At 43.1% G+C, this 20,805-nt stretch overlaps 2 protein-coding genes across 5 annotated transcripts; both read left to right on the forward strand.

Annotated features, from left to right (window-relative positions):
• Nucleotides 1–906: 906 nt before the first annotated feature.
• afg3l2 (AFG3-like AAA ATPase 2) lies at nt 907–9,744 on the forward strand. Of its 3 annotated transcripts, none has more exons than XM_029131433.3 (17): nt 907–1,165; nt 2,177–2,276; nt 2,363–2,425; nt 2,870–2,994; nt 3,078–3,230; nt 4,105–4,179; nt 4,406–4,527; nt 4,602–4,875; nt 5,246–5,383; nt 5,611–5,764; nt 6,214–6,321; nt 6,901–7,026; nt 7,099–7,209; nt 7,291–7,406; nt 7,479–7,679; nt 7,960–8,154; nt 8,608–9,744. In XM_029131433.3, the coding sequence occupies exons 1-17, from the start codon at nt 1,082–1,084 to the stop codon at nt 8,842–8,844; spliced, it is 2,382 nt and encodes a 793-aa protein (XP_028987266.1). In that variant the 5' UTR covers nt 907–1,081; the 3' UTR covers nt 8,845–9,744. The 3 variants fall into 3 exon arrangements, with proteins under 3 accessions (XP_028987266.1, XP_028987265.1, XP_040923979.1); XM_029131432.3 differs by having other exon boundaries at nt 909–1,165; nt 4,403–4,527; XM_041068045.1 differs by lacking the exon at nt 907–1,165 and adding an exon at nt 1,241–1,276 and having other exon boundaries at nt 4,403–4,527.
• Nucleotides 9,745–10,162: 418 nt separating this feature from the next.
• On the forward strand, nt 10,163–20,786 carry puf60a (poly-U binding splicing factor a). Of its 2 annotated transcripts, XM_029131441.3 has the most exons (12): nt 10,163–10,399; nt 11,226–11,321; nt 11,387–11,572; nt 12,806–12,892; nt 13,041–13,091; nt 16,641–16,802; nt 17,116–17,208; nt 17,286–17,499; nt 17,725–17,918; nt 18,003–18,117; nt 18,795–19,036; nt 19,264–20,786. In XM_029131441.3, the coding sequence occupies exons 1-12, from the start codon at nt 10,379–10,381 to the stop codon at nt 19,561–19,563; spliced, it is 1,761 nt and encodes a 586-aa protein (XP_028987274.1). In that variant the 5' UTR covers nt 10,163–10,378; the 3' UTR covers nt 19,564–20,786. The 2 variants fall into 2 exon arrangements, with proteins under 2 accessions (XP_028987274.1, XP_028987275.1); XM_029131442.3 differs by lacking the exon at nt 11,387–11,572 and having other exon boundaries at nt 10,175–10,399.
• Nucleotides 20,787–20,805: the final 19 nt, after the last annotated feature.

The raw sequence follows: 20,805 nt of genomic DNA on the forward strand, positions 1-20,805 counted from the left end.
TCACATCAAGCATGTTCAAAATAAACCGTCTAAAAGTATTTCAATTATAACATATAAGAAGTAAAACACTTCTTGAACCAGAAGTCACTTCACACACTGTATTGCTATGATCTATTGTGTTAAAAACTGGGGAAACACATACAAGAGTATACTATAACCTCTGCTCATTCTTCAAAAAAGAGCCATAAGAATAGTTTACAAAGCAGGATACCATGACCATACCAACCCACTATTTGTGCAATCTAAAATGTTGAAATTCCAAAAGCAGCTGACGTATCAGCTGATATACAGCACAGGAAGTGTGATCCTTAAGGTACTTGGCTATAAGATCAACACAAGCCATATTGTGCAGTACCCACCATGGAAACGGAGGTTGCAGGCTAAAATCAAGGCAATACGCAAACATTTAATAAATTTAATAAATTTAATAACTCAGTCTGTGTGTAATGAATGAATATAATATACAAGATTTACTTTTTTAATGGAATTAATTAAATAAATCAATAAAGACTTTTTGAACATATTCTAGCTATATGACCAGCACCTGTATATAAATATAAATGTATATGTATACAGGTTAGGGTTAGGGTATATATTTATACTATTGAAATTTACAGACCCTCCTTCCTACTTAGGTAATATAAACTATTATTATTAGAATATAATCACTTTTTTCCATTTACATAAATTCTACCTACAGTTTATCATTGGAAATGGTCACTGATTTGATGCAAAATGACTGCAGGATTGTAAAGTATGAAAGTACAATACTATCCTACTTGCATTTTTCCTGTGTATCAGCCTCATTTGCCTCATTTGGTGTGTATGCTCCTCAGACCGAACCAGCATCGACGTGTATTTCCCTCACGCACCGCTGCTCACTGCGGGTAGCTGTTTTCTGTGACGGACTGATTGGGGCGCTGTCTCACACTCAAACCGTTAAATGTCATCGAAGAAGGGACCTTTAGCAAATATGGAGCTGCGCAAGGATAACAGAACTCAAACATTGAATTTAAATTGTGTTTAAAAGCTATTTTCCAAGTTTTGTTTCGTTAGATATCAGTGTTTCATTGCTGTGAGGATGGCCTATCGCTATCTGCAGCTGTCAGTCGGCTTCAGGAACGCGTCCCGCCTACTGCTGCCCTCCAACGCGCCGGCTCGGCTGGTAGGTGCTAACATGCTAACAAGCTAACAAGCTAACCAGGATCTCGAGGCCTGGCCGACGTTTCGGCAACGACACTACAAGGTGAACATCATGCCGGGTTCACCTGCAGGGGTTAGTTGACATGTGACGTCAGTCACCTTTATGTCGGTTCAGCTGCGTGGTTAACGCTGTCATTGAACAGTAGCCTTTGAGTAGAACACTGCTATAAATACTAATAGTCCCCAAACTATACAGTAAAAGTACACGGATGTTTGTAGGGTGATAGAACACTTCTAGTAGAACAAGGAGAAAGTGGTCTGGATCTGTCATTTTGCACCATTTATTCACCATCAAAGTTTTACAGTATGTCATGGTACTTTTAAATACTAATAAATCCTAAATTGTACAGGAAAGGTACACAGATCTAGGTAAAGTTATAGTGTACTACCTCTTGTACAAGGACATACTAGTGTGAGTCTGGCATTATGGACCAAAATCATTGTAACCAAAGCCAAACTAATACTGCTTTCTGTCATTAGATGCCAATTTAAGCTAAGAAATACTACAATACACAGTAAAAGTACACAGATCTCTATTAGGCAACAGTTTTTCTATGTATGCAGTATTTTCGCGACGAGCGTGTTTCGTGCACTGTTGTAAAGTACTTAATACGGGCGCAAGACGTTTTTGAAGCGCGGCTGGATGAACGGCGGATGAGCGAACGACGGCTCACTGGACCGCAGTTAGAAAAACTAGCTGTACTCTGATTGGGTACGTGGTTGTAAAGTACTATTGTATTACCGCGTAGCAGTACCGAGGGCGTATTTCCGTCACACACCAGGGTATCCGTAAAAGTCCACAGATCAGCACCAGCTGATTTAAATACATCTCTGCTGTGAATAATAACCCACTATGGGATCGGCTGCAAACCCACTGGCTGGAGTCAGTGGTAGTTCAGACCTCTCCCGGATCAGTAGACTTGGAGTTTGGTCTCATTAAAACGTCCAGGGTGCATTGTTGTTTGTCCCGCAGGTGACCAGGTGTTCCTCAGCCATAGTGGCTCAGAGTGGGCAGAGCCTGCTGAGTCAGCTGCTAGGGGACTACAGGAGGCTGAGCTCCACACCACCAAAAGGTACCAACAGGTCTTTGGACTCAGACCTGGTTATAGGTTAAAACACAAGGTTAACGATTCACACTTCTTGTTTTTCCTATCTTTAGGATTTGATAAATATTTCCCTCAAGCTCAGAAAACTCCAAAGAACAGTGAAGCTGAAGCTAAAGGTAGAACCCTGCTTGTTATGGTTCCATTCTCCTAGAGTCAGGTCTTTCTTGTAAATGAGTGTTTCTGTAAATTGTCCCAGCCGGGATTCTAAAGCGAGTCTGGGTTGTGGTGTTTGAATGACTGTGTCTGCTGTTATTTATTTTCTCAGTTTTTCGTAATAATAATAATAATAATAATAATAAAACCTGTATTTGTTCTGCAGTCGGGAAACTGCGTCTTACACCAGCTGGGTACAATATCTGAGGCCATTTTGGCCACTAACTGAATAAAAAAAGATGAATTTAAAAAAAAGACAGGCTGACACATTTAAAACTAAGCTAGGACACCTATCTTATTATATACACACCTGGCATTTGGGCTCTGGTGAACAGTCTTGTAGGTCCAAATTCTTCTTGCTTCACTCTAGGTGGCTTGTATGTGACTTAATGTTTTCTATTCTTCAGAACAGAAATCTAATAACACTCAGAGAGATGGGGGAAGTGGAGGAGGAGGATCAGCAGGGGGGGGAGGAGGAGGAAAGAAAGGAGGTCGTAAGGAGGACTCTCACTGGTACAGCCGTCTGCAGAAGGTTAGTGTGGTGGGAAGACTATAACAGATGGGAACCTGCTGATAGAAGCGGCCTTCTGATCTCAGTTGGTTTCTGTTTTTTAGGGGGACATTCCTTGGGATGATAAAGCGTTCCGGATGTACTGCCTGAGTGCGGTGGCGTTCTGGGCCACCGTCACTTATCATTTTTTCTTTAGGGATGGAGGAAGAGAGATCACCTGGAAGGACTTTGTCAACAACTACCTATCAAAAGGCGTGGTGAGGTCATCACCTGTTGTCTGTGTTTAATCCACTACCTACACATTGGCATACATCAACACTCTTGGGTGATTTAGACACAGAGTATGGTATAATTGACATCCTCCTTTTTTACATTTTGCTAATTAGTCCTTTCCAAGAACAATCTGTTCAGAATGCCGCTCACTTATGAATCCACATGCCACAGACACTGTCCTCTGGAGGATCTGAATTGCTTCTCCAACACATCACAGACCAGTTCAGTCAAGCGAGCCACTGTTCACAGTGCTGTGGTCAAATCAGCAGTGACTCTCTAGTTTAAGTGCGAGATTGATCCAATGTAACAGCAGACGTTAGACTTTATGGGAGCTGTGCCATGTGACTGCAGTCATTGCTCTGTGAAGCGTATGTTTGCGATTGCTGTCTAGACGGACTGTGTGACCTCACCTCCCCTACTTCATATGTTCTTAAAGTGGGGAGCTTGAAAAAAAGAAAACGGTGCCGGTCACTGGCTGCTGATGCAATTTCCCCACTGTGGGACTAATAAAAGCATTCTCATTCTCATCACAATTTTGCACACTAAGCAACACAGGCTGAAGATGCTTATTCTGCCAGAGGGCTTGAAGCAGACATTTTCACACAGGCTAGGGAGGAGAGCGATCTGCATTCATTCTTGCATGAAAATTTGGTGACACACATGGTGTCCAATATTCTTTGTTAGCCTAAAAGGGAATTACAGATAATTTAAAAACCCCAAAAATGTTTTACTCATTGATTATCTAGCAGAGAATGGTTTCCTGAATGTTTGTTCCTCAGTAAAAGGCTGTTTGGCTTTGCTCGATTATGTTGCAGCCAACTCGCACAGGAAACTTACTGTTGCCTGTTTTCTCACCAGGTTGACCGGTTAGAAGTCATCAACAAACGTTATGTCAAAGTGATCTTTTCTCCAGGGAAGACGCCTGTGGACGGTGTAAGACAGCTTTTACCATTAGGATGTCGATTTTTCATTTTGACATTTTTCGATTGACTTCAATTAAAAGCTTGCTTAATGTGAAATTTGTTGGGTTTTAGGTGTGTCAGGTCTGGACATTTGGTGCTATATAAATACAAATAGATTTAATTAATCACAGTGACTTAGCAGAAGATTAGGTTTGTATATGACAAGCAGGTATTGGTATCTTTGTGTCTTGCAGCAGTACGTGTGGTTTAACATCGGCAGTGTGGATACGTTTGAGAGGAACTTGGAGACAGCTCAGTATGAACTCAGCATCGAGGGAGAGAACAGACTGCCAGTGGTTTATTCCACTGAGAGTGACGGGTAAGGTTCTGTCCCACACAGCTGCTGCTCGCTATGAGCTCTGCTTTCTAATGGGCTTACACATGTTTTTGCAGGACCTTTCTACTGAGCATGCTCCCCACAGTACTCATCATCAGCTTCCTGCTGTTCATGCTTCGGCGAGGTCCAGCAGGGGCAGGCCGTCCTGGTAGAGGGATGGGGGGGCTGTTCAGTGTCAGCGAGACCACAGCGAAGATCCTGAAAGACGAGATCGATGTGAAGTTCAAAGATGTGGCTGGCTGCGAGGAGGCCAAACTAGAGATCATGGAATTTGTCAACTTCCTGAAGAACCCCAAACAATACCAGGACCTGGGAGCCAAAATCCCCAAGGTTAGGTGTGTGTGTGTGTGTGTGTGTGTGTGTGTGTGTGTGTGTGTGTGTGTGTGTGTGTGTGTGTGTGTGTGTGTGTGTGTGTGTGTGTGTGTGTGTGTGTGTGTGTGTGTGTGTGTGTGTGTGTGTGTGTGTGTGTGTGTGTGTGTGTGTGTGTGTGTGGGGGGTAAACATGAGTCGTAGATCTGGTCCTGAAGTCGAGGAAATTAGATATGAACAGGACCTGGACCCTTCAGAATAAATGATTTGGAACCTGTACGTTCTGGGCTATGAAGGTCTCTCAGGTTATCTGGCTTCTTCCTCTAATCTCATGTCTTCGTCTAATAACATGAGACATGTTCTAGTAATGTGGGTGTGTTCTGTTTGCAAGGGGGCCATTCTAACTGGACCTCCAGGAACCGGGAAGACACTTTTGGCCAAAGCGACAGCTGGTGAGGCCGACGTCCCATTCATCACAGTGAATGGATCTGAGTTCTTAGAGATGTTTGTTGGCGTCGGCCCTGCGAGAGTGAGTAGTAGTTTAGTCCACCTGGGTTTTGTTTGACACACTTTCCACGTTGGCCCAGTTACATGAACTGAAGTAAACTAAACTGAACAAACACCGCTGACTGTTTCTTCGCTGATGTCCGGACAGTGCATCCCATTCACACATGCAGCTCACTGGGCTCCACTGATTCAGTTCAAACCATGCAATGGTTGCCATCCAATAACATCACAATGTCGTTCCTTGTGCAGGTGAGGGATCTGTTTGTTATGGCCAGGAAAAACGCTCCCTGCATCCTCTTCATCGATGAAATTGATGCCGTTGGACGAAAGCGTGGGCGTGGAAACTTTGGGGGACAGAGTGAACAGGAGAACACACTGAACCAGCTGCTGGTGGAGATGGATGGTGGGTGAGGGGAGATCCTTGGTTGATGGGGCAGAGCTTTGGGGGTAGTTTGACCTTCTCTGATGTTTGATTTCCTGATGCTGAAAGTGCTCCTCTAGAAGCACTTTGAGCTGTCACTGATATGAAAACAGTAACAGGTTAAAGGGTCCCGTAGTTTATCCATTCTTGTGGTTATAAAACAGTGTCTTCACATGTTGTCTGAGGGACAACTGGTTCTGAGCTGGATTTCTCTCACATGGTACATGTAGACAGGTCAATCAATAAAAGGGTCTAGTGTTTGTGGACTAGTAACAACACTGGATGGCCAGGCCGGGTGAAGGACTAGCTCATGGCTCCTTTATGGCACTAGATTCCATTAAATATGGAAAAGTAAGAGAGCAGGGAATGCACCGCTAACCTCCTGGCATCTTTTAAAAACCTTTTAAAACTCATAATGCGCTCATCCTTAGGCTTCAACACAGCAACCAATGTTGTGGTCCTGGCGGGAACCAACAGGCCTGACATTTTGGATCCAGCCCTGATGAGACCAGGGCGATTCGACAGACAGATTTACATTGGTGAGTCGGAACAAAGCAAAGCATCAATATATTTAACTAAATATTGTTTATAACAGCAATTGCCCTCCCCTACTATTTCAGGTCATTGCAGATTGTAAAGTACTAAGAAGAAAAACATTTTGTCAGTTACTAAAACAGACACTAACCTTTTGACTATTCGCAGAAAATTAAAGCAACAATAGATGCAGATTTCATGAAGGAAAGAATGATATAATGACTCAAATATTATGAATCATAATTTATTTGTAAATATTTTGTTCAGCTGCATAATTGAACATAATAGATCCCACATCGGGAAATTATTCTCTGCAATTTGAGCTATTCCCTGGGGGAGCAGTGGGCATCCTCGGTGCAGGGTCTGAGGAGCTAGTGTAAAGTGCCTTGCTCATGGACACACCTGGTGTGTGGGGCTCATTCCCAGTCTAATGCGCTACCTACTGAGCTACCAGGCCACCTAAACTAAGCAAACCTGTAGAAGCTCCTAGTTTGATTCTGGAGCATCTATTGTAATGTATCAGTCTGATTTCTTTATGCTTGGAGATCAGCGATTTCCCTGATAGGATTCTTCTGGCATCGCAGGTCCTCCTGACATAAAAGGTCGAGCGTCCATCTTTAAAGTTCATCTTCGTCCTCTGAAGCTTGAGGCTGGCACGGACAAAGACACACTAGCCAAGAAGATGGCTGCACTAACACCTGGATTCTCAGGTAAACAGGTTTTCAGTTCTCCTTCACTAACCCTGAGACACCCCCTGATTTAGTTTGATGTTTTTCTTTTAGGTGCCGACATCGCCAACGTCTGTAATGAGGCTGCTCTAATTGCTGCACGCCACCTTTCAGACGCCATTAATCAGAAACACTTTGAACAGGCCATCGAGAGGGTGATTGGAGGTGAATCTGTGTCGTAGTGTGGTTGTAAATTCACGACAACTGGTTTAAACCTTCATAAATATACACATGTTCTGGTTTGAGGTCTGGAGAAGAAGACCCAGGTCCTGCAGCCAGAGGAGAAGAAGACTGTGGCCTATCACGAGGCTGGTCATGCTGTTGCCGGATGGTTCCTGGAGCATGCTGACCCTCTTCTAAAGGTGAGGAAGCTCACCTTAGTACTGGGTTTTTTAGGTACACTATGCTGAGTCAGTCTTTTGTTGCATGCCCAGGTGTCAATCATCCCCAGAGGAAAGGGTCTGGGTTATGCTCAGTACCTGCCCAAAGAGCAGTACTTGTACACCAAAGAGCAGCTGCTGGATCGCATGTGTATGACTCTAGGAGGACGAGTCTCAGAGGAGATCTTCTTTGGGCGGATAACTACTGGAGCTCAGGACGACCTCCGGAAAGTCACTCAGAGTGCCTATGCACAGGTCAGAATCACTGTTCACTCTTCAAGCAGCTCCTCGGTTGGAAAACCAGCTCCAGGGTAACAACTTGTTTCAGGTCTAGGAGCTGCAGAGCTTTAGCATGTAGCATGGGGCTCATTGTTTTTTTTTTTTTGTTTGTTTTTTTTAAACCTTCTGACAGTTGATCCACCCTATGATTAACCAGGAAAACAATCTACAAATGAACTTATAATGAAACTCCCGGTACTTAAAAATTCCATTCCTTTCTGGAAACGCAGTTCAGCTTTCTGTTGTTTTGTTGCAGATTGTGCAGTTTGGGATGAATTCCAAAGTGGGGCAGGTGTCATTCGACCTGCCTAGGCAGGGTGAAATGGTTCTGGAGAAACCGTACAGTGAAGCCACAGCTCGCCTTATTGATAGTGAGGTCAGAACTCTCATCAGCGAAGCTTACCAGAGGACCCACCAGCTGCTGAAAGAGAAGAAGCCACAGGTTGAAAAGGTACCAGGCACCTTCTACTCTGTTGACTGATTCTTCTTTCAGCAGGAAGAAGCAGAATTAAATTCAGTTCATTTAAATGGTGCCACTTCACAACAATAGTCATGTCAAGGTTTAAGACCTTGCAGAAAAATTAGAGAAAATCCAACAAATTCAACTTGCGCAAGCTTTTATTTGCTGAAATGTGGTTATTTGATGAACTTCTGCTGGTCAAGCAGGGTAAATTTTTAGCAGCTAGAAATCTGAACAATGCAGAATACTTGGCTGATAAATGGTCTGTGATAGCACGTGGGCAACCTGGACACTTGACAGAGGGAGATAGATATTGAACTACAGATTCCTTGATTGGTGACAACCTTTCTGCATTTCTGGTCCAAGAAATTTTAAAATGTCACATTGATTCCGCATCAAGGTTCTATGTTACTCTCAAAAAACATTTTGACCCTGTTCTTCCAGGTGGCGCTGCGACTGCTGGAAAAGGAGGTTATAGATAAGAATGATATGGTGGAGCTTTTAGGAAAACGCCCGTTTGCAGAGAAGTCGACATATGAAGAGTTTGTAGAGGGAACTGGAGGGGAGGACGAGGACACAACGCTGCCAGAGGGTCTGAAGGACTGGAACCAGGAGAGGAAGGACAAGGAGAGCCAGGATGAGCAGGTGGCTCACCAAATCTCTGGTGGAGTACCCTTTTAGAACCTTTTGATGGTTATCCAGGTTCTATCATGAAGCTTTGATATTTGCAGGAGCATACATAAAACAAGTTGCTAGAAGGTTTAGATCTTCTACCAAGAGCTCTGCGCTCTCACAGCCTTTTCCACACTAGTTCTTTAACGTTCCTGTAGCTTCTGGGTGTGTGGTTTCCACCACCAAGCTAAACTGTCCAGTCATTCACTGTTTGCAGTTTGTGTGCCTTGATCTGCATGCAACTCATTCAGTATGAGGTCTAGAGCCCTTCCAGTTTTATCATTATCCTCACTAATAATTGCCACCATTACATCATCAGGTATATATATATATATATATATACACACATACATACATACATACATACATACATACATACATACATACATACATACATACATACATACATACATACACTATGTGTTCTTGAATGAAATGATTTCTTCTGATTTTGTCTTTGTTTTGGTCACAAAGTACCACATCCGAATGTACCAACCACAAGAACCCCTGCAAGTTCAACACCTTTCAGCATACACCTATAGAAGTTGCCTGTGCAGGTTCTAGAGCTGAACTGTGTGTCAGCTGGGTTCTGGCTGTGTTCCCTGAGCCTAACACACATGGACAGATACAAATTATTAGAACTATTAGTCAGTGGCTCTCAGCAGAACCTCCTACAAAGATTCTGTTTTAACATATAGAAAGGTCTGTGACTGTGTTTCAGCTTTACTTGCTCATCTGCACTTATTGATTCTATTCAATTTGAGAATGATCTGTTTTTGTCCTCATTGACAGCAGTTCAGAGCTGCAGGCTGTGACGGTCAGGAAATGATTATTGGTCATGTTCACCTGTAACTGCCATCACTGTAAACATGTAATATGATGTGAAATGTTAATAAACACATGAATGAATGTGTTCTCTGACCTGTCAAGTGTTGTAGTATCAGCAATCATCAATCATGGCAATTCCACTAGAAGTACTAAAATCAGCAAAATGTTGCATATTTGTTTGTTAGTAAAGCACAAACACATCCTGTGGAGCCAGTAAATCTACAAGGCGATGAAGCGTTTCACCACTGAATGTAAGACTGTCTAGAACATGGTCCTAGCTTTAGGAACCACTGCTGGTCTGTGGTTTCATGTTTTATGTGCAGTAACTCATTTTGACCAGAAGGAGTCAGAAAGGAAGCCTTAAGTAGCGCCACTACTATAAAGGCTCACAGAAGACTCTTTTATTTTGGAACGTGTGCCACAAAAACAGTCCTTTGCTTTGACAATCTTGACCAAATGTTACTGGGCTGAGTAAAAGAACATGAGGGTCAGAGATATCGACAGGTGGCGGTAGTGCAACAATGTGGATGCAAGACGCCATCAAACACAAAAGAAGAAGAAGACAATCTTGTCCATGGGGAAGTGACGTATGGCGGCTCGCCGCTGTTCTTCCAGTTGAATCAAATTGAGACGTTAGAGACGATCAAACATTAAAAGCCGAATTTAATTCGATTTAAAGAAGGAAACGGTGCCCAAGGAGCCGCAGCGAAGCTGTATGGCGGCGGCGGTTTCTGTGGTATGAAGCCTAATTTTGTCTGCTCTAAGGATGATTAGCTAATGCTAAAAGAAGAAAACACACTGGCCGTTTCCTCACAATTTAAACCGCATTATTTTAAAAACAAAAACACACATAGATGAATCATTGAAGCAGGTTACCAGATTACATCAAACGTTTTTGGTCATGATCAGATTAATAAATGCAGCATCATTAGATGAGCTAACACTAAAGCGCTTCTGCAATGTTCTGCTTCTTGGTGCTAAGCTAACGGAGTAACTAAACCCTCCATCCGTTACGTTAGCTACAGGTAAAATACCTCGACAGGTGAACGGTCATATCAATACTCCTTTTATAATGCGAGAAGCTCGATCAAATCGTAACGTTGAAAAAAACTGTTCGTTTACGTGTTAGCGTCAGTTTACGGTGAACAATACTGTTCATTTAAATGGCATTTTGTACGGTCTGCATGACCGTGAAAACGGGTTTGTATTGAGTAAAGCTGAAAAAACATTTAACAAGAAAATGTCATAAACACTACTGTTGTACTTACCACACCGTTTGTATGTTATTTCTGAGATACCAGCACAACAAATTACAATTCTCTCCACTACACGCAGCTGCAGGAGCGCGGTGAGGGTCTGTGCAGGTGTGTGAATGCAGAGGTTCTGCAGCTGGTTTGTTTCTGACGTGGAAACACGGCTTGCGCCTGGGGAACTAGTTGTGGTCCTCTGTGTTTCTTTCAGGTTATTTTGTTTTTCCAGGGGCCCCGGACCTCTGGGGCCTTTTTAACCTGTTCAGTGACCAGGCTGTCTTTGTTTTCCCCACCTATGTGTGATGTTGACAGGGAGGGCCATCTCTCATGATGGAAAATGGACAGAGCACCACCACTAAACTGGGTCTGCCGCCGCTCACTCCCCATCAACAGGAAGCCCTGCAGAAGGTAAAACACACTCTCAGAATATATGTAATGTAATCCCCATCATGTTTGTGACAGAATTTTCTTAGTGCTTCCAAGATTTTTCTACTATTAAGAACGATATCAGGCTGTTGGCGACTTCCCTTCCGTTTTCTCTGATGACGCTCAACAAAAGCAGTTTAAGAACCAAAATCACCAATGACCATCTCTGTGATGTCCTTCACCTCTCAACCACCAAACTGACTCTGGGCCTGCCAGCAATCCTGCAGGCCAAGGTGCAACTTCACTGCTCCCCTGATTTCAAAATATATTACATATATATGTGTTATTAAGCCCTATTACTTATGTTGATAGCATTTTAAACAGATATTAATCTGCTAATAGTCCAATTTATTTGCATAACAAGCCTAAACCATAGTTTATAATTTATTTTCTATCCCCACCCCTTCCAGGTTTGTCAAGAAGAGGCAGCTCTTTTGACAATGATTTGTTGTGTTGTAGGCTGATTGATTTAGTTTTCTTACATAAACCAGATGAGGCAATATGTACTTCACCTGGCCCTGGGTGAAAAAAGTTTGGACACCCCTCCTCCAACAGATAAACTGGGAATAGAGCATGCAGCCTTAACATGATGTGTTTGTTGTGATCTGGCTAGTGCAGGTGTCGGCAAACCAAAGCACCCAAAGAGCCATTTGAACCCGTTTTCCTTGAAAAAAAAAACAACACTGGGAGCCAAATCAGTGGTGATTGTGGTGACAGGTTGATCTGGCTGCTACTGTTCAGAAAAAGCGTATTTACGTATGTCATATCTGTTGAAAGATGTCAGATCAGTAGTGAGCTCTCAGTGATGTGGTGGTTTTGGCTGTGAGTGTAACTTTATTTTGCTGCAGTGAGGAATTTTTTGCTAATTTCACAATATTTGAGAACATTCAACAGTTAGGTTTAAACCCAAACAAGACTCAAGACAGGACCCAGAGCTTTAACATTTTATATTTTATTGACAGAAGATCGTAGAAATTAACAGCAGACTTATTCAGTCCTCGTTCTCTTTCAGCTACTTCCGTAACTAGCATACGAGCAACGTTCAAACTGTGTCAGAATACACTATGTAAAACTGTAAAGACTTACAGATCGCGTACAGATGATAAAACATTGTCAAGGCATCGATGAGGACCGCTAACATGTTTTTTTTTCTGCTTCAAACAGCTGCTGTAACTAAGAGCAACTAGTGTGCATTCGGAAGTTGGTAACCAGTAAAACTGGAAATGCATTCAATTCATTTTGAATATTTTAATATTCAATGTTCAATTTATTTTTCCATTTTGAAAATGAGTGTAAGGCTGAAAGAGCTGCGGGTTGCCGACCTGTGGGCTAGTGGGACTTTAGTGTTAACATGGAGCAAACTAAGAAATCATATGTTTGCTTTGATTTAAGGAAATTACTGAAAGTCCATGAAATGAAAACCAAAGCTGGTTCTCTTCTGTGACTGACTGTTTTATTGTCCTCAGGCAAAAAAATATGCAATGGAGCAGAGCATCAAAAGTGTTCTGGTCAAACAGACTCTGACTCATCAGCAGCAGCTCACCAGCCTCCAGGTAACCGCATCCATCTTCAGCAGCAACAGTTTTTGATGCCTGAATCTGAATGATCAACAGTTGATTGTTTCAGGATCAGTCACTATCTTGTCTGAGTAGAAACATATTTAACATTTGCTGATACTCAACTCTCCCGACTCCCTCTCAGATGGCTTCTCTGACGATGGGTCTGGGAGATGCTCTGTCTCCTTTGCAGTCGGTAAGTTTGACGTTCCTATGTCCTATTTGGAGTCAATTTGTATTTATGTTCCAAAAATGCTATCACTATGACAAGGTTTTTACGCCACACATCACTTTTAGAATGCTGGTCTGAGGGGGTGTTGCAGTAAACTAGGATTTCCAAACTGTCCTGGTTGGCGCTGTCCTGGACTTGGTGGCTCAAAAGAAGGATTAGTTAATCCCACTCAATTTACCATGGAGATTTATTGTGTTGCTTTATTTTGATGAAACAATTTAGCCCAGGTTCAGTTTCACAAAAGCCGATTGAATGAGGCTGGAATAGGTTATTATGGAGATTTATTCACTGTTCTAGTGAGTTCTCTTTTATCACGCTTTGACACCTTAATTTGTTTTCTTTAGTCCCAATCAGTTGCCAAGTTTGTAAACTTGTCAACTGTTGTTACTGTTTACTTGTTTGTAAACAGAAAAATCCAAGTGTATCAAACACGTCACTTTAAACAACGCAAGAACTTTCTCTCTGCTTATTGGTCAGATGTGTCTGTGGGGGAAACAAAAAGTAATGGGTGTATGTAAATGACAGAGATTAAACTCTACCCATAATCCAATGCCTCCAATCATTTGATTTTCCTTTGGTCCTGTTTTTGTTTGCTATGCTTTTTCACCAGGGCAGCCGGACCAGTGTTTGCGAGATGATGCAGATTGATCTTTTATAGTAGCTGAAGCTGTTTAATGCAGGCGTTCTTTAACTCTGTCCACTTTAATATGATGATTTCCCTGGAAATCAGCATAGGTGCTAGGTGCTACCTCTTCGTTCATCTCCACAATAAGCTTAGGGTTTAAGGGTTTAGTCCATGTTTGATCAGTAATTCAGTGATCGAAATGTGTAGGGCTGCAATAACTAATTGTTATTACTACAACTAATTGCAAACTTGGCGAATAAAACTGAATCGGATCATTATCGATAATCAATGCCGGAAATCATTATGGATAATGTTTTTCCATTACTGTTTAGTTGGGTTGCTCATTTTTGGCGAACAAAATGAAACGAAAGGCTGCATCTTAATTTCTGCATCTGAGCATTAAATATTAAACAAAGACAACTTCATCTTGCAATTTATGCCAGCCTCGACCCGTGGCTTGTAAATACTACAGCGATACTTTAGCATGTGAGAAGAAAACACGGTGTCCCAGATGTAGCAGCGGTAACAAACGCTGTGCATCCCTCACATGAAGACACTTCATTAATTGCTGCTGTGTAAAATGAGAATTTGTTCTGTCACTACTAGCGAGTGTCTCCTAGTGATTGGTGCCAACGTAGAACAACTTAACTTACTATGGTCCAGACACTAAATGTACAAGAAGCAAATAACAGCAGCATTAAAATATGAGGACATGCAGGCTATTTTGGTCATATAATTAGAATATCATCAAAAGTTGATTTATTTCACTAATTCCATTCAAACTTGTATATCATATTCATTCATTACCCACAGACTGGTATATTTTAAATGTTTATTTCTTTTCTCTTCACAATACCTCATAGACTTTCTATGAGGTTAAGGTCAGGCGAGTTTGCTGCTGACCTTGCTTACAAACAGGGATCTCATGGTCCTTAAAGCAGGCACTGGTAGCTCTGACAGTGTGTGCAGATGCCAAGTCCTGTGGGAAAATGAAATCTGCATCTCCATGAAGTTGGTCAGCAGCAGGAAGCATGAAGTTCTCTAAAACTTCCTGGTAAACGGCTATGTTGACCTCAGAAAACACAGTGGACCAACACCAGCAGATGACACCAAACCATCACTGACTAGAGACTTTACACTGGACCTCAAGCAATGTGGACACTGCCTCTCCGCTCTTCCTCCAGACTCTGGGACCCTGATTTCCAAAGGAAATTCATCAGAGAAAACACGTTTGGAGCACCCAGCAGCCATCCAGCCCTTTTTGTCTTTAATCCAGGTGAGACACTTATGACGCTGTCTGTTGTTCTAGTGGCTTGACACAAGAAATGCGACAGCTGAAACCCATGTCTTCATACGTCTGGACATAGTGGTTCTTGAAGCTCTGACTCCAGCTGCAGTCCACTCTTTGTGAATCTCCCCCACATTTTTGATTGGCTTTTGTTCCACATTCCTCTCCAGGTTATCCCTATTGCTTTTCTACCACGTCTTTTCCTTCCCTCCGCCTCTCTATTAATGTGCTTGGACACAGAGCTGTGAGAAAAGCCAGGCTCTTTTGCAATGATCTTTTGTGTCTTCCCTCATTGTGCAGGGTGTCAGTGGTCGTCTTTTGGACAATTGCCAAGTAAGCAGTCTTCCTCCTTCCTGATTGTGTATCCCACAGAACCAGACCATTTAAAGGCATTGGAAGGTGATTTGAGTGTGGCACAAGGTGTCTTCAGTATTGAACAATTTAAATTTAATTTATTTAAAGAGAAATAAACATTTATAATATATCAGTCTGTGTTTAATGAGTGAAAGGTATTAGAGGGGCCAAGGCAGCTTACAGGAGGAGGATTGAGGACCACTTCAGGGAGGACAACATATGGCAGGTGTGGCAGGGAGTCCAGCACCTAACAAACAAAGTCCTGCAACACCATGATGGTGGTGGGTGATGCTGATGCTGTGCTCGCAGAGGAGCTAAAACACTTCGTTGCAGGCTTTGAAGTGGACAGACCCAGGGCAACTAAAGCTCTAACATCAGACTGCAGCAGCTCCTGTCTCTCAGTGTAGGAGCACGAGGTGAGGTGTATTCTGAGGGCAGTGAACCCCAGGAAGGACGCTGGACTGGGAGTAACTGGGAAGGTCCTCGGGAAGTGTGCAAACCAGCTGGCTCGGGTCTTCACCAGCATTTTTAACCCACCACTGTCTCAGTCCTACATTCCTCCATGCCTGAAGTGAGCCACATTGTTCCACTGCCAAAAAAGACCACCATCAGCAGCCTCAATGACTACTGACAGTTAGCTCTGACACCCATTTTAATGAAGACGTTGCATCATGCCTTACCTCCTGCCCACACTCGACCTAGTTTGCATACAGAGCTAACAGATCAACAGAGGGCGCCATCGGCACAGCGCTCCACACCACCATTTATGATTTGGAAACACAAGGCACTATGCTAGGCTGCCCTTTGTCGACTTAACTCTGCGTTTAACACCACACTTACAGACTGTCAGTAAAGTTAATGGACATTGGCTTCCTCCAGCCACCTGCTGTTTGAATGACAATAAACCTTTATCCGATGAAATCATTTTTTTAATCCGATAAATTGATTACCTGAAAAAAATAATTGACAGATTAATTGATTATCAGAATAATCGTTAGTTACAGTCCTAGACTAGTCTGTTAAACAACACTTATGCTAGCAACAACACCAGGTTGACTTAGCTGCTGCCTCTCATCCTGACTAATAGAATAAACCAGGATGACTTCAGTAGAACCGAATTTTAAGCACACACTTGCGTCTTAGTGATAAGTGGAACGTGTCTTCACCGTGTCTGCCCCCACACCAGAACTGGTCTTCACACGATGTAGTGTTGTAACGGAGGGAATAACTGACTGATGTGTTGCAGGTAGCGGCTCAGCGTCAGAGAGCTCTGGCCATCATGTGTCGAGTTTATGTTGGCTCCATCTACTATGAGCTGGGAGAGGACACGATCAGACAAGCCTTTGCTCCATTTGGACCAATCAAAAGCATTGACATGTCCTGGGACTCTGTCACCATGAAACACAAGGTTGCACAGCTGCTCCTCTTCTGAATGTCTCTGTCTAGATAACTCACAAGAAAGACACATAACCCTAAGCCTTAAAATAATTAGACCTGTAAAGGTCAGTTACCTTAACATTACTCCACTTCATGGACTAAAGTCATTAAAGATTCAAAAAGCTTTATTAATCCCAGAGGTAAATTGCTTAGCAAACTTATTATTGCTTTCACATAACATAGAATGGATGATTGAAATAGCAAAAAATATAATCAGGACATTCATGTAATATATGTATAATATGGTATATATGATGAACTGAAGCCCTAGTGTGTGTCTGCAGGGTTTTGCCTTTGTCGAGTACGAGATGCCTGAGGCGGCTCAGCTTGCTCTGGAGCAGATGAACTCTGTCGTCTTAGGAGGCAGGAACATCAAGGTAGATCCAGATAGGCATGGGTCCAGTTTAAACACTCAATGACCAGTGCAAACAGTGATGCGGCCCATGTCTTACAGGTAGGGAGGCCCAGTAACATCGGCCAGGCTCAGCCGATCATTGACCAGCTGGCAGAGGAGGCTCGGGCCTTTAACAGGATCTACGTGGCCTCGGTACACCCCGACCTCTCAGACGACGACATCAAAAGCGTTTTCGAGGCTTTTGGGAAAATCAAGTCATGTATGTTGGCCAGAGAGCCAACCTCTGGCCGGCATAAAGGCTACGGCTTCATTGGTGAGTGCTGCAGACGTCATCATCCAATCATTGTCTTTATTTAAATGTTTTTCAACGTGGGTGTATTGAATAAACCTCAGGCCACCACTGAGCTTGAAGAACCTGCATATTAAATAGGATGTTTGGAGTATTGTTGTTGACTCCAGGTCTCCTTCGTGCTCGGGGGTCCAGTACCACTGTCCTCTGATGCAGATGGGCTGATGGTTCTGTGGTTTTGCTCTGTAGAATATGACAAGGCTCAGTCTGCTCAGGACGCTGTGGCTTCCATGAATCTCTTTGACTTGGGGGGTCAGTACCTGCGGGTGGGGAAGGCTGTGACTCCACCTATGCCCCTCCTCACGCCAGCTACCCCCGGAGGACTCCCTGCTGCTATTGCTGCTGCCGCTGCCTCTGCTGCGTCGGCCAAACTGACTGTTCAGGTAGGTGCTCACGCTGTGCCTCCTCATCACGGGGCAGAAGGTGCACAAGAAGATTAGAAGAACTCAGAATTTCTTTTCTTTCAGGACACAGTTGGGGCATCAGTGTTTGGAGCTCTGGCTGGACCAGCACTTCTGTCCCAGCAGCTGGGAGGACTTCCACAGGCCGTCATGGCTGCCCAGGCTCCAGGTGTCATCACAGGTAGGAACACTCGCTGCCCCCACCCTCTCATACATGCAGTAAACAACCCTCACCCACTTCATCATCAGTCTTACCTGAATCGAGTTTGTGTGCAGCCACAGCAGGTTCACTTTGCGCTTTCCTGGTCAAGCCGTCAAGCTGCTGGTACCTGTCCTCCGGCCACACCTTCACATTTCATGTTCACTCCCAAGTGTTTTTTGTTTACACAACTCGATTTCAGAACAAATCTATTTTGAATCTGTTTTATTGTCTTTGTGTAGCTTTAGGTTGGTTCTCCTCATTTAATAAGTTGTGATCAAAAGATGCGCTCAAGGACAAATGGGAGATCTTGCAAGTTAGGCTTCTTCATCCTCATTTGGTCCTTTTAGCATGACATCCATAACATCCCAAGCTCCTGTTTCCTGAGGTTATTCAGCATCAATCGTAAGTATGAGTCCAACTTGAACACGGTGGCTGAGAACTAAAGGTCTGGATGTAAACAGGTTCACCTTCTGTTTACATTCAGCTGTTGGGAAGTGACGACACCTTCTTTGTTGCACCTTCCTCATCTTCTCATCAGGGCTGTACAGGATGGTGCACCCGTCTATGTTCTGGTTTGTCAGAAGGGCGTCACCCTGTGGCTGAACTGCCACCGCCCGTTTGACCGCTCTGTTCTTCTCGCTTCTTGTGTTCTTCAGGGGTGACTCCAGTTCGGCCCGGCCTGCCTCAGGTTGGTCTGGTGAACCCAGTGCTGGCGACACCCCCAGTGTCCCTCGCCTCTTTTGGCATTGAGGTGAAAAGTAAAGAGGCCGACGAGGAGCGACAGAAGGAGGTGCAGCAGGATGGAGCCACAGAGCAGCTCAGTGAACAGGAGCACATGAGCATCAGCGGCAGCAGCGCCAGGCACATGGTGATGAGGAAGCTGCTCCGCAAGCAGGAGGTAGGCTTCAGCGTCCTTGTCAGAACTGTGATTCAATGAATAGGAGGCCCCTCTTTGAACTTTTCTTGGTTCCTTCACGTGACTGGAGCTGGCATGGAGCTGTGCAGATTTTTTGTTTCATGTTCCTCGCCACATTAGAACTTATTTATGTTGGTTCTAGTCAGTTTCCAGTAAACTTATGGTCTTGGATAAAAATTATTGTTCTAACTCTGACTCTCTGTTATTAGTCGACTGTCATGGTCCTCAGGAACATGGTCGGTCCGGAAGACATCGATGATGACCTGGAAGGCGAGGTGACAGAGGAGTGCGGCAAGTTTGGACAGGTAAAGCGTGTCATCATCTACCAGGAACGTCAGGGTGAGGAGGATGACGCCGACATCATTGTTAAGATTTTCGTAGAGTTTTCGGAGGTGTCTGAAATGAACCGAGCCATTCAGGCGCTTAACCACCGCTGGTTTGGAGGACGTAAGGTGGTGGCTGAGCCATATGACCTAGAACGCTTTGAGACCAGCGACTTGTCGGCATAGAACTGATGTGCAAACGCAGAACCATGTGAACTCAGCATACAGTTGAGGCCTGAGTTTTATATCAGTGTCTGCTTCAAGAGAAACTTTTCCTTTCTTCTCCATTTAAAGGACCGTTGTGGGGTTTATGTTTTTATTCTAAATCCCTTAAATTGTCCATTCCTGCTCATCATTGGTTTCAAACACCTGCAAGTTTGAGCTCATTTTAGATTAAAACAAAAAACACGTAAGTGTTTTAATTGTAAGATTGTAAAGATTTTTTACTTTTACAGGGGAACCTCAGTTTGTTTCTTTAATACCTCATATTTTTACACATCGTAGTAAACCCAAAGGTTTGCAGGAATTGATCAGATCACATACATTCAGTTCTGTGCATATTAACTGTCCCGTTCTCCCAGCTGTTCGACTTCATTTAATTGGGGATTTGAACAGCTGGAAGTGAACAGAGACCCTACTGCAGGTATATCTGGACCATCTCTCATTCTGGATCCCTACAGAATGATGTGTAAACCTGTCAGAACATGGCTTAACCCATGATCGCATCATTTAAAACTTGTGCTGCGTTCAAGGACTCTTCAGTAGGTCACTAGGACACGTAAGTGATGAACTGGTTGCAAATCAATTTGATTCAGATGTTAAAACATCAGGAGCATCTGGATCTTTGTCCTCTCAATGGTTCCTGAAGGCAACACGTCACTGTCAAACCAACTTTGTGTTGTCCTGGTGAAATACGGTTTTTGTGACACTCTGATCATGAGGGGAAAACAACATGACTCTTCAGAGGCTGTTGGTTCATTCTGGTGTTCTTCAGATTTTTTTATAGTCAAACACCAAAATGTGTGAATAAACGTTATTTTTATGATTCTGTTTTATTGGGTTTTATATTAAAACTTTGTTTAAAATATAATAAATTTTAAAATTTTATTTTAGTGATGTTTGTTCAATTGTTCATCACGATTTTTTACAGATTGTGAGCAGCTTTAATGTTATGGCGTCACTAAATAAAAAGATGACTTGAAAATTCAAAATCATTTATAGAATCCCCGTTTGTGTAAATTTTTGTCTAGAAAAATCTCATACACGTTCAACATTTGTGACTAATGTTTTGTATAACTAATGCATTTAATATGTACTATTGGTACTTTTTGAGATGTATTGAAATTGTACCTTTATTTTAATAGATAACGTTTGTAACAGAACTGGCCATTAAACGCTCTCCTTTTACACCACGGCACTCTTAGACCG

This window comes from Betta splendens, chromosome 17 (assembly GCF_900634795.4).
Source record: "Betta splendens chromosome 17, fBetSpl5.4, whole genome shotgun sequence".
Classification (NCBI taxonomy): Eukaryota; Metazoa; Chordata; class Actinopteri; order Anabantiformes; family Osphronemidae; genus Betta; species Betta splendens.

Coding starts and splice junctions, on each gene's coding strand:
- afg3l2 (XM_029131432.3), top strand. CDS start 1,082: ATGGCCTATCGCTATCTGCAGCTGTCAGTCGGCTTCAGGAACGCGTCC. Junction 2,995..3,077: donor GGTACAGCCGTCTGCAGAAG/GTTAGTGTGGTG, acceptor TCTGTTTTTTAG/GGGGACATTCCTTGGGATGA. Junction 7,027..7,098: donor ACTAACACCTGGATTCTCAG/GTAAACAGGTTT, acceptor TTTTTCTTTTAG/GTGCCGACATCGCCAACGTC.
- puf60a (XM_029131441.3), top strand. CDS start 10,379: ATGGCGGCGGCGGTTTCTGTG. Junction 11,322..11,386: donor AACAGGAAGCCCTGCAGAAG/GTAAAACACACT, acceptor GAATTTTCTTAG/TGCTTCCAAGATTTTTCTAC. Junction 19,037..19,263: donor AGCTGCTCCGCAAGCAGGAG/GTAGGCTTCAGC, acceptor CTCTGTTATTAG/TCGACTGTCATGGTCCTCAG.